The following is a 13,380-nucleotide window of genomic DNA, read 5'->3' on the forward strand; positions in this document are numbered from 1 at the left end:
AGGTATAGGGAAAGGGCAGGGAACAGAACTAAGTGGATAGTTCTTTCAGAAAAACAGCACAGGCATGATCGGTTGTGTGCTTACAAGTCAGCTTGCCTCAACTGGTAACAGAGCTGTCTACGGTAACTCAGAACATTGTGTGTGTTCAAGCCTGAAGGCTAGAACACACAATTTAAGGCTAATGCCTCAGTGTTGTACAGAGGGAATGTGTCAGTGCAGAATTGAGGAAGGTCCCATCTCTTGGGTGAGATGTTAAACTGAGGCCCTGTTTGCTTGCTCAGAGAAGAGAACTTACATTTAAATAGTATCTTTTATAATGTTTTGCCACTGGCACACATCGCTGAAATGAAACCCTTTTGAGCACTGAATGCCTTTATGAACTTGCACATTTGTTAACTGTCAAAACTGATTTTTCTCCAAGCGCTTGACAGCCAATGAAGTACTTCTGAAGTGTAGTCACTGTTGTAATGTAGGAAATCTGACAGCTAATTTGCCCACAGTAAGGTCCCGCAATGAGATAATGACTAGTGATGTTGGTTGAGGGATAAATATTGGCCAGGGACAACTCCTGTGCTCTTCTTTGAAGAGTGCCATGGGGTCATTTATGTCTACCCGAGAGGACAAAGGGGCCTCTATTTAGCGCCTCATCCAAAAGACGGCACTTCTGACAATGCAGTGCTCCCTCACTGTTGGGTCTAGATTGTGCACTCAAGTCTCGAGTGGGACTTGAACCCACAACCTTCTGAGTCGGAGGCAAAAGTGCTACCACTGAGCCAAGGCTGCGCAGTTAGACAATATCTCTCAGCAGTATTCAAAAGGCAGGTGTACTGGCCAACTTTTCTCTCAAATCAACAAGAACAGATTAACTGGCTATTCATTCACATAGTTTGTGGGACCTTGCAGTGCACAAAGTAGCTGCTGTGTTTGTCTATCTAATAATACTGACTGCACTTCGAAAATAATCCATTGATAGTGAAGCGCTTGGGATGTCCTGAGGTTGTGATAAGGGACTAAATAAATTCAAGTTCCTTCCTTCAATAATAGTCCCGAGAAAATGATTAAAAGGAAATTTATTTTGCAATGCACATGGTGTAAGCAAAATATCTGACAGTAACTTAAATATGGAATTTAGCTTATAAATTATTTTATTTTTCAATTAAGTTTTTAATCAGACAATACGAAATCAAAACCATTAACCAATGACTTTCAAAACAATCCCAGTTTCCTTATACAAATATTAATACCAAAGAAAATTAAAAAGAATTTTTCAGCAACAAATGCACTTTTACTGCATCCACCTTTTTGATCACTGTAACGGAATCTCTCTAGGGCGATGTTAACTGCAATTTTCACTTCTTCTTCAATCCGAATATCCTTAAATCCTTTGGCTTTAGAGGCAGCTTGGCTTGACTGGGCACTGCCAGGTCGTGGGGACACACTTGTAGGCCTCGACATATTAGATCTATGGAAACAAGAATGATGTTGAAAGTTTTTACATAAAAAGTATCTTAAATCAATTCTACACAATGTCCAATAACATAACTAGTATTCAAACAAAACTACAATTCCTGCTTGGCTGAGTTTCACTGTTCAAAATGAAATTTAAATACAGGAAACTTTGGTTTATCCGGAGGTTGTATGTCCGGAAACCTCGATCTAACGGCAGAAATCAGCCGCCGTTTTGGTTAGGTTTTTTTTCTTCTCCTAGCATTTTTTAAAGTCAGGCTCTGGAAAATGTCTCTGTAGCTTAGCAACAGCTTCAGAGACGCTTCCAAGGTACGGGCCGAGTGTTTACAAGCTGTTGCTAAGCAACAGTGTTTGTTGTCAAGCAACAGTGTTTGTTGTCATACGGAGATGAAAACCTCCGCATCCTTCAACATTAGCGCTGGTCTATCTGGAAGTTTTGATAGATCGGCAGCAGCTCAGTCCAGTTGGTGCCGGATATCACGAAGTTTCCTGTAATATTTCACAAGTTTGCACCAACATGTTTCATCATTCTTGACACCTATAATCCCTCAATATTTACTAATTCTACATCCCTTATAAATGATCACCATATTGATTAAAAATTATCCATACGGTATCCCAGTGAGTTGTACATTAAATATATTCAGCAGTATATAATTCAAAATTCACCCCGAATGCCGAGTACCAAGTATAGTAAAACCAAGCATATAGGGAACTTTGTTGGAGGGAAGCGAGCCACATTTTCCACGCAACCCCTACCCCAAATGCAGCCTGCAGCAGTTGGTGACTCTTCTCCACCACACCATGGTATATATACCATTCACCACCTACCACCCAAAAGGAAGAAAGACAAGCAGGAAGAGAGAAGCAGAGTTAGAGAGAAGAGAGAGAATGAGACAAAGAGGAACAGAAAGAACAAGACCAGAGAAAGAAACGCAATCCGAAACAGACAACAGTGACCACATTCTCTGACTTACCACATGCAACTGCACAGCAAATCAACTAGCATATTGGGACGTCTTGAGGTCATGAAAGGCGCTGTATAAATTCAAGTATTTCTTTTATTTTTAGATTGAGATTTTTTTTTTTTTTTTTTAATATAAATGTGTAGGGCGCACACTTCCGCTCCTGTTGTCACAATTTTGGACATACTTTTCTGTCAATATTTTCCATTCAATTTTGCTGTCAATTATCACAATGTGGTTGCAAGCTCTGACCATTAGGTGACTGTGGAGTAAGTTTCTGAAGTCTCTCTCCCAAGTCAGTCACCATCTTCAATATTCTTTCAACAACTGACTGTGGACAAACACCATAGGAAATTTATACTGGCCCAAAATTTGCGATCGGCGGCGAAGCAGGCATTCGCTGCTGGCCCCGAAGTAAGCTTCACACAAAGATTTTGCGATCTCTGTGGCGAGAATTTCAGGTTTTCCGACGTGTAACTAAAATCAACTGAAGTTAATAGGGATTCCCAGCGAAGAGCTGCTGTGACATCAACAAGCTGACTAAGCAGCCAATCAAAACGCAGAATTCTCACAAATAGCAAACCAGGAAGTGGGTAAGCTCCTTTGATTATAACTTTTTAAAAATGAAAGATGATTGGGGCTCTCAGGGGAAAAGGCAAACCTGAAATAAAGATGAACAAACTTTCTTAAAAATGTTAATTTATTAAAATGGATAAATTTGACACTTCACAATTAAATTTTTCAGGGGCATAACCTTTGTTTAGCAGTCAAACCCCAGTTACACCTAATCCAAAAGGATCCAACCTTTAATGGGATATTTAACACTGGTATTACTGCAAAAGAGCCAAAGTTTCAGTTTCCATGATTTGAGATTTCTCACATTGTCAGCTCGAGGAGGGGGGGGGGGGGGGGGGGGGGGGGAGAGACACAGCGCAGCCTGTGGAGGAGCAGTGAATAATAGACTGCAACTTCAGCATTTCCACGTTAGGCTGCGCATGCGCAAAATCCTGAAGTTGCGGTCAGTATTCAAAGGCAAAAATGACGTTGATTGCTGAGAACATAAGTAGTAGGAGCAGGAGTAGGCCATACAGCCCCTCGGGCCTGCTCCGCCATTCAATAGGATCATGTCTGATCCGAACTTAGACTCACGTCCACTTCCCTGCCCTCTCCCCGTAACCCCTTATTCCATTATCAGCTAGGAAACTGTCTATCTCAGTTTTAAATTTATTTAATGTCGCAGCTTCCACAACTCTAGTAAATTCCATAGATTTACTACCCTCCGAGTGAAGAAGTTTCTCCTCATCTCAGTTTTGAAAGGGCAGCCCCTTATTTTAAGATTATGCCCCCTAGTTCTAGTCTCACCCATCAGTGGAAACATCCTCACCGCATCCACCCGATCAAGCCCCCTCACAATCTCATATGTTTCGATAAGATCGCCTCTCATTCTTCTGAATTCCAATGAGTAGAGGCCCAGCCTACTCAACCTTTCCTCATAAGTCAACCCCTTCATCTCCGGAATCAACCGAGTGAACCTTCTCTGAACTGCCTCGAGAGCAAGTATATCTTTTCTTAACTATGGAACCCAAAATTGTACGCAGTATTCCAGGTGTGGCCTCACCAGTACCCTGTATAACTGAAGCAAGACTTCCCTGCTCTTATACTCCATCCCCCTTGCAATAAAAGCCAAGATTCCATTGGCCTTCCTGATCACCTGCTGTACCTGCATACTAACCTTCTGTGTTTCATGCACCAGGACCCCCCGATCCCTTTGTACTGTAACACTTTGCAGTTTCTCTCCATTTAGATAATAACTTGCTGTTTGATTTTTTCTGCCAAAGTACATACCTCACACTTTCCAACATTATATTCCATCTACCAAATTTTTGCCCACTCACTTAGCCTGTCTATGTCCTCCTCACTCACTGCTTTCCCTCCTATCTTTGTATTGTCGGCAAACTTCGATACGTTGCACTCGGTCCCTTCCTCCAAATCGTTAATATAGATTGTAAAGAGTTGGGGTCCCAACACCGACCCCTGCGGAACACCACTAGTTACTGATTGCCAACCAGAGAATGAACCATTTATCCCAACTCTCTGTTTTCTGTTAGATAGCCAATCCTCCACCCATGCCAGTACATTGCCCCCAATCCCGTGATTTTTTAATCTTGTGCAGTAATCTTGTGTGGCACCTTGTCAAATGCCTTTTGGAAGTCCAAATACACCACATCCACTGGTTCCCCTTTATCCACCCTGTTTGCTACGTCCTCAAAGAATTCGAGCAAATTTGTCAAACACTACTTCCCCTTCGTAAAACCATGCTGACTCTGTCCGATTAAATTATGCTTATCCAGAGTTCGCAATCATCAGGACCGCAAATTCCAGGCCATTATTAGTCTCTCCTCTCCTCCAAAAGCCTCCTTAAAACTTACCTCTCTGTGGTCACATCTATTATGTCCGTGCATAATTGAGACACGGACTGCAGGAGTTGATTATAACAAGTCTTTACTGAATGGAGACAACCTGGAAACTGAAACTACAGAAGCCTGCTAGGGCCTTTTATACAGGGGTGGTCACTGCCGGTACTGCAGTCTGAGACCAGTTATTCCCTTAAAAGGTACATACACAACAATTCCTCCCCTTTTAGATAAACAGTACATAACATTCATTTAACAACTAAATAATAACTAATTACAATTACGGTTGCTAGATACATTGGTTGAAGTTAAGCAATTATAAGTTCAGTCTTTGAGGAGGCTTCCTGATTCTGTCTGGATAACACCTCTTTGGGATATCAGGTTCTTCTGGCAAGGTTGAGTGGATCAATGTCGTTGTTTGGTTCGTCTGCTTCCAATATCACCGATTCTGCGGTAGATGCAATTGGTACTTCGGTTTCATCGCCAGGTGTATCAGATCGTGGTGTGGAGTTGATGTTTTCCAGTGACTCTAGAATCTGGTCAGCATGGCGTCTTACAATGCTCTCTCCAACGTCCACGGTATACATTAGAGGTCCTTGCCGTGTACAGATCGTTCCTGGCTACCATTTCTCTGTGCGGTAGTCCCGGGCCAAAACTGGTTGACCTATCTTAAAATTCCTGGTCGGCCTTTCATTCATATTCTGAAACTGCCTGTTCTCCACATCTCTTCTGAGGTTTGGCTTAACCAAATCCAAGCGGCATCGTAGTCTTCGATTGAAGAACATCATGGCTGGAGTTTGGTTGGTAACCGCATGTGTCGCATTCCGGTAGGCAAACAAGAAGTTATCCACCTTGTGTTGTAGGGGTATATCTTCATTACACATTGCCTTGATAGCCTTCTTGAATGTTTGAACAAACCTCTCGGCCAATCCATTAGTGGCTGGATGATATGGGGCAGATGTGTAATGCTTAACACCATTGTTCTTTAAGAACCGCCGGAACTCTTCAGACACAAACTGTGGTCCATTGTCAGAGCAAATCTGTTCAGGCAGCCCATTCCTGGCGAATATGGGTCGTAAGACTGTGATAGTTTTTTCTGTGGTGGTTGAGGACATTTTTATTACCTCTGGCCACTTTGAATGTGCATCCACCGCAATTAAAAACATCGAGTCCATAAAGGGACCAGCAAAATCAATGTGCACCCTTTGCCATGGAGATGAGGGCCACTCCCATGGATGTAGAGGGGCTTGTGGTGGGGCGTTTTGGACCTTCTGGCATCCTGTACAGCTCTTGGTCATCTCTTCGATTTCTCTATCGATTCCCGGCCACCACACAAACGCTCTGGCTAAGTTCTTCATTTTTACCCCTCCCAGATGACCCTCATGAAGCTCATTGAGCACTCTATCCTTCAATTTGGGTGGAATTACTACTCTGGATCCACACATCAAGGTTCTTCTGCACACTGACAGCTGTTCTCTTCTCGGCGAGAATGCTGGCAGCAGTGGTTCGCCATGTGCTGGCCATCCCTTCACCGTTAAATCATAGACCCAGGAGCGTGTCGGGTCATTTCGTGTTTCCTTTTCTATGTTTGCATTCGTCACGGAGACATTCGACGATAGTCGAGTGGAATAACTCCACTGGATCCACTGCCAGTTCTTCTGCCACCGTCGGCAACGGTAGGCGTGACAATCCATCAGCATTCACATGCTGTTTAGTTCCTTTGTACTCGATGTCATATTGGTGTGCCCCTAGGAAAAGGGACCACCTCTGCAGCCGTTGTGCCGTCATTATCGGTACGCCCTTGAGGGTTGAAAATGGAGACGAGAGGTTGATCAGTTAGTAGAGTAAATTTCTGACCGTGCAGGTAATGATTGAACTTCTTCACCCCCCACACCAGGCTGAGGGCCTCTGTCAATCTGGGCGTAGTTACGCTCGGCTGAAGTTAACGAGCATGACGCAAAAGCTATCAGCCTCTCTGAACCATCAAGGGATTTATGTGACAGTACCACCCCAACACCGTAGGGAGACGCATCACACGCCAGTCTTATCGATAGTGATGGGTTGTAGTGAGCCAATACTTCTCTTGAAGTGATTAGGTCCTTACTCTTCTGAAAGGCCCACTTACATTCATCGCTCCATTTCCATGCTACGCCCGTTCGTAGTAGGGTGTTCAGTGGATGCAGAATTGTGGACAAATTCGGCAAAAACTTATGGTAGTAATTCACCAATCCGAAGAATGACCTCAGTTGCGACACATTTTCAGGCGCTGGTGCCTTAACTACCGCTTCAATTTTGTCAGGGGACTTATGCAACCCCTCTTCATCAATCACGTGGCCACAATACTATATCTGTTTCTTAAAAAACTTGCACTTGGGGCGATTGGCTCGTAGCCCATGTTCACGTAGTCTAGTGAGCACCTGCTCTAGGTTGGCAAGGTGTTCACTGTCATCTTCACCTGTCACTAGGATGTCGTCCAAGTAACACTGAGTCCCCGAAATCCCTTGCAGGACTTGTTCCATCACTCTTTGCCATATCGCCAGAGCTGATGCTACTCCGAATACCAGTCGATTATACTGGTAAAGACCTTTGTGAGTGTTTATCGTGAGATACTTCCTAGAGGATTCTTCAACCTCCATCTGCAAATATGCTTGTGCTAGGTCAATTTTTGTAAAACGCTTCCCTCCAGATAGTGAGGCGAAGATATCTTCTATCCTTGGAAGAGGATATTGTACTGTGTGAAGGACTGGGTTCACCGTCACCTTGACGTCCCCACAGATGCGAACCTTCCTTGGCTCCTCAGACTTATTGTTTAACGTTTTCTTCATGACAGGAACAATGGGTGTCGCCCACTCGCTCCAGTCTACCTTAGATAACACGCCTGCATTCTCCAGCTCTGCCTCGACGGCTGGGCGAATTGCATATGGTACCGGTCTTGCTTTGAAAAACTTGGGAATTGCATTCTCCTCTATTTTTATCGAGGCGGTTACGCCTTTAAGAGTGCCCAGTTCTTGTTGAAATACCTCTTTGGCGTCAGCTAAGATTGTTGACAATCGTCCAGGAGTGACGTCGTCATCCTTTTTACCAGCCACCGTCAGTGCCTGAATGGAGTGCCAGTCTAAACTTATCTTTCTGATCCATTCACGTCCCAATAACGGTGGTCCACCATCTTGCAGAATGTAGAGATACAATTTCCGTATTTTCTTGCCGTTGTATTCGACAGGCACCCTTATTTTTCCTCTGGGGTATGCTTTTTGCCCCGTATACGTCCTCAAGACAATGGATGTCTCTCTCAAGGGTATGTGTGAGAATAGCCGCGTCGATTCATGACGGTTAGCGCTGATCCTGTATCCAATTCCATTTTGATTTGGGACCCTGCTATCGTGAGGGTGACCCAAATGGTTCGGTGATCCTCTTTTGCGATTACGTTGTGAAGTTTGAGACAGCTTAGTCTCTTGTTCCCGGATTCACTATCGCTCATCTGGTCTTCGGAACTACTGTCAGTCATCTTTTGTACTTTCCTGTACGGTTCCTTAGTAGCCTTTTTGTTGTCATTGATCTTCTTCCCAGACCTGCAAACTCGTGCAATGTGTCCCATCTTTCCGCATTGCCTGCATATTGTTCTTGGACCAGCAGTCCTTCTGGTCATGGTTTGTTCTGCCGCAGCGATAACATTTTGCAAATCCCTGTGTCATTTCGTGGGTGCCGTATTCCTGTGGCTTTTGTTGTATTTCCGCAGCTCCCCTTGCTGCTGCTTTGTACGATGCTGCCACGCTGAAAGCCTTATCTAGCGTCAGCTCTTTCTGAGAGTAACCTCTTCTGGGTTCCTTCACTCAGGAGTCCACAGACAAATTTGTCCCGTAAGGTATCTGCCAGTCCTGCTCCGAACTGGCAGTGCTTTGATAGCTTGCGCAGTTCCGTAAGGTAATTAGCATTGCTCTCATTTTTATGCTGATTTCTCCTGTGGAATTTAAATCTTTCTGCTATCAGCAGCGGTGTAGGATTTAGGTGTTCTTGTAGGATAGCAACAATTTCGTTAAAACTCTTCGCCTTGGCTGGAGTAATCAGGTCCCGCAATAGGCCGTACGTTCTTGCGGCCATTAAATTTAGCAATACCGATGCCTTTTTCTCATCGGCTATTTCGTTTGCCTCGCAATATACCTCGACTCTTTCCACATACGTGGTCCAGTCTTCTATTGCATTATCGAAGGCAGTGATATCGCCAGTCTTTGGCATCTTGAAAATCTAAGATGGCGCCTCCCGCGCTTTGCCTTCGTCCCCGATGGATCAAAATGGCGCCTCCCGCACTTTTCCTTCTTCCCCGCCGAGTTAAGATGGCGCCTCCCGCGCTTTCCCGCCGCTGCCGCTGCTCTCCGCGGTATTTTTATTTTTCTATCGCGCTTCAATATTTGCTCCTTTAATTGAAGAACCGTTCCAGTCGTGGAACGGACCCTCTGGGACACTTCCCTCCCTCTTCTTAGGTCCGAATGCTGCCCGGCTTCGAAGCACCGGCCGCGCCCTGTGTGCTCCACCCTCTCTCTCTCTCTTGGCTTCCCGACTCGCTGCCCAGCCCCGTTGCAGAGCCACCCGATCGAGCTCTAGCCCGCCGCAGCCCAGGAAGAATCAGTGCACTACCTGCCACCAGCCCGATTAGCTGGGAAACCACAGACTGGAGAACCAAGCCTGGCTCTCGACAGTCTCTCCTGCAACTTTTCAATTCGATGATTTGGAGGGCGGTTGCCCAGTCGACGCCCGTTTCTCTGGATTATTTATTTATTTATTTATTCTGGCTTCGACCTTCGATAACGCCGTCTGAGGTGCTGCCGAGTTGCAGGTAAGTTCGTTTCTTACTCGTCGCCAGTATTATGTCCGTGTATAATTGAGATACGGACTGCAGGAGTTGATTATAACAAGTCTTTACTGAATGGAGACAACCTGGAAACTGAAACTACAGAAGCCTGCTAGGGCCTTTTATACAGGGGTGGTCACTGCCGGTACTGCAGTCTGAGACCAGTTATTCCCTTAAAAGGTACATACACAACATCCACTAACTCCTTTTGCTGCTCTTGCTTAGGAATGATGTCTAACTGTGAAGCACCTTGCCCTTTGCCCATTGGTCTCAAAACAGCTCTCAGTAAATATCCTTAGCCTAAGCTGGGGCCTAATCTTCACATTTTAACCAGAGGGGCTTTCAAAAGCCTATCTGGCTGCTTGCCACACTGATGAACTGAATAGAATGATACTCAAGGTGTCATAATGCGCTTCCGAGGACAAAGCGGGCCATTTCTGACAATAGCAGGTACTTTGTGATTGTAAATGACCTCCTCTCGGATAATTAACCAATTAACACCTCAGGCCACTGTTGAGTGGGCCTTAGATTTACTCCTTTCCCAGATAAGTGTCCAATCAGAGCTGATAAGTGTCCAATCAGAGCTGCTAATATTAGGACACGTTACTAAAAGCTTGGTCAAAAGGGTAGGTTTTAAGGAGCGTCTTAAAGGAGATTCAAGGACGGAATTCCAAAGCACAGGGCCACGACGGCTAAAGGCACAACCACCAATGGTGGGGCAAAGGAAGTGTGGGATGCATTGGAAGAATGCAGAGTACTAGAACTGGAGGAAGTTAGAGACGGGGAGGGACGAGGCCATGGAGTGATTTAGAACAAGAGGATGAGGATTTTAAAATCAAGATGTTGATAACATAACTGGAACCTTTTGTAAATACAAAAACTCCCATTATATTATTCTACAACTACAAGAGTTAAGTTCCATAGAGCTACACATGGTAACAAGTTCAGATGGCATTAATAAACCATAAAAAGAAATGCATATTGGTATAAGTGATTAAATGTAAGGAGGGACCACTAAGTTATTCTGCACATAGGGAACAGGTACACTCCAGTCAGAAAAGTGAGGACAGAAAGCCAATTTGTACTAGCATTCCAAACACACTTGCTGTCTACAATTATGAATGTGGTATTTAGCCCCACTCACATTGTTCAATATGATGAGGACATAATGCTGCACATCTAACAGGAGCTGGAGACTTGAGCTTCAAAAGAAATTGGCACTTCCGGTGGGGAACCCTCCCACCACTTTTAGGCCACTGATGATCTGATTTATGCAGTTATACTCCAGCTTTGGCATCACAGCAGAAACTGCTTTGCTGTGGTGTTCTTGCTCAAGTAGAAATAAATATATTCTGAATTATTTATTGCAAGATGAGACCACTTCAAACCCAAGTGGCGATCACGCAGAACAGGACAAGCCTAGTCTGAAGTCAGTTAATGCGTCAATACTGGTTTATAAACTACATTCAAAACCAAACTATTCAGATACTGGGTATTACTAGTCATGTAAAAAGGTACATTCACACTGCATAGCGTCCCACGTTCAATATCATCGGACACTGAAGTACTGTAGAAAGAACACAAAAGCTCTTCCCCAACAACTCCCCTTCCTTTACCTGAAAGGGGAGGGGTGAGAGCCCGCCGGCAGGTGCAAACTCGACGGTGAATGACTGAGGAGCGGCTGGGGAAGGGCGAGAGACTGGCTCCCACCCGCCACAGGCCGCGCCCGCTCGCTCACTGTGAGTCCAAGGAGGGCGCACTCGACACCAGCGACCGAACACGGACCAGCCGGCGAGACCCCGGCCGCAAAAGTATCCGCCTATTTGTTTCCTTTAAACAGAAGGAAAGCAGCTTTTGCCCCGTGCCCTACCCGCCGGCGCTCTCGCTCACCTGTCGCAGTTACGCCGCTCACCCTCTCGCTCGCGCCCGCGGCCATCCACCGACGCAACCCGTGACATCACGCGCGAGACCGTGTTGCCCCGCCCACTTTACATGATCACAGAACGGTTTTAGCACAGGAGCACTTCAGCTCATCCCACTGCCCCGCCCTTTTTCCATAGCCCTGCATTTTCTTTCCTTCAGGTACTTATCCAATTCTCATTTGAAAGCTACGATTATTACCAGATTTAAATAAAAGATTTGAAAGCCACGATTGACTCTGCCTCCACCACCCTGTCAGGCAGTGCATTCCAGATCCTAACCGCTTACTGCATAAGAAAGTTTTTCCTCATATTGCCTTTGGTTCTTCTGCCTTAAATCTGTGTCCTCTGGTTGTCAACCTTTCCACGTGATTCGAGGAAACCCAATCTCTGCCCTCTGGAGCTCACCTTTTTTTACCCCTTTACCTGCAGCAGGCTCATTTCTGTTGACTAGAGAAAATATAATTTATTTGTTGGAAGGATGTCTTATGTTCATTAATAAATAGACATTCTTATTATGAACACAGCTAGCTTTTGCTAGTTACTTTATTGAGCACATGTGGACTGGTACAGTATCTGTAGAGGCTTCCATCTTGACTGCTGCCTTGTGGGTAGCCTTGTGCCTCATGGGTAATGTAGTCTTAATCTACATACAGCTGGATAGTGTAGTCTTAATACAGCTATATACAGTTCTACACAGCTCTACGGCTCCACCTAGTGTCCACTATAGAATGACATGTTATTGATCATTACATCCCCCTTTCTTTGAGGTTTAACAAAATCAATATCAATCAACTTTCAAGAAAACAATAAAGATAATATCAGTAACACTTTTGTTAGTGCTCTATAAACATAAACATTTTCAAAACAGTCAACACATTTTCAAAGCTTTACATTGTACTCAAAGATTAAGTCTATCAGGGTTTTTTACTTCACGTGTGGATCTTCTCAACACGGGTAAGTCTGATGTGTCTTCATGAGATTGTTCTGGCGGTGAATGACAAGATGCAGTTGCGGCATTGTCATCAATCTGGTCTTGAATAGTCTCTTGTGTTTTTAGGAGGGAACGGCGGTTCCTCCTGAGAATCTGTCCTTCCTCAGTTCTAACAGTGTATGACCTTGGTCCTACTTCCTCAAGAACTGTAGCTTTCCTGTTCCATGCATCTGGATCCTCAATCCTGACAACATCATCCCTTGTCAATGGTTTTAGAGTTTTGGATGACTTGTCATAGTATGATTTCTGTTTCAGCTTTAACAGTTGAAGTCTCTGTCTCAGTTCCTCACTTTGCTGTTCTTTTGCACAGCAGGGTAGCGTGGTGCGCAACTTGTGACCCATTAGTAGTTCAGCAGGTGAAGAACCACAGTCTAAAGGTGAGGCTCAGTAGCTCAGCAGGGCGAGATAAGGATCAGACTTGCTTTCTGTCGCTTTCTTCAGTAGCTGCTTGAGAACTTGAACACCTTTCTCTGCCTTACCATTTGACTGGGCATACAAAGGACTGGATGTGATGTGCTGAAAGTCATAATGTGCTGCAAACTGTTGCTACTCCTTACAGTTGAAGCACGGACCATTGTCGCTAACGGCAATCCTGGGAATTCCATGTCTGGCGAAGATGGATTTCACATGCATTATGACACTGCTTGCTGTGGTGCTTGAGAGCAGCGCCATCTCAGGATAGTTAGAATAGTAGTCAATCACTATTAGATAGTCTTTACCATTTAAATGAAAAAGGTCCATGCCAACCTTTTGCCATGCTGCTGTTGGTATGTCA

At 44.7% G+C, this 13,380-nt stretch overlaps 1 protein-coding gene across 7 annotated transcripts in view; it reads right to left on the bottom strand.

The window, feature by feature from the left end:
* ythdc2 (YTH domain containing 2) overlaps positions 1 to 11,692 on the bottom strand; it is a 121,586-nt gene extending 109,894 nt beyond the window's left edge. For 5 of the 7 annotated variants that reach the window (XM_085987102.1, XM_085987093.1, XM_085987088.1 and 2 more), the window contains exons 1-2: positions 11,583 to 11,692; positions 1,299 to 1,462 (exon numbers count right to left, since the gene is read on the bottom strand). In XM_085987102.1, coding sequence (XP_085843228.1) covers positions 1,299 to 1,462; positions 11,583 to 11,650 — 232 coding nt within the window. In that variant the 5' untranslated portion in view covers positions 11,651 to 11,692. Of the gene's footprint in view, positions 1 to 1,298; positions 1,463 to 2,444; positions 3,306 to 11,308; positions 11,390 to 11,582 lie in introns of those variants that run through there. The other 2 variants (XM_085987115.1, XM_085987109.1) reach the window with 2 other exon arrangements.
* Between the last annotated feature and the right edge of the window lie 1,688 nt (positions 11,693 to 13,380).

Source organism: Somniosus microcephalus, chromosome 1 (assembly GCF_052327205.1).
Source record: "Somniosus microcephalus isolate GS21.2 chromosome 1, FLI_Smic_1.0, whole genome shotgun sequence".
Taxonomy (NCBI): domain Eukaryota; kingdom Metazoa; phylum Chordata; class Chondrichthyes; order Squaliformes; family Somniosidae; genus Somniosus; species Somniosus microcephalus.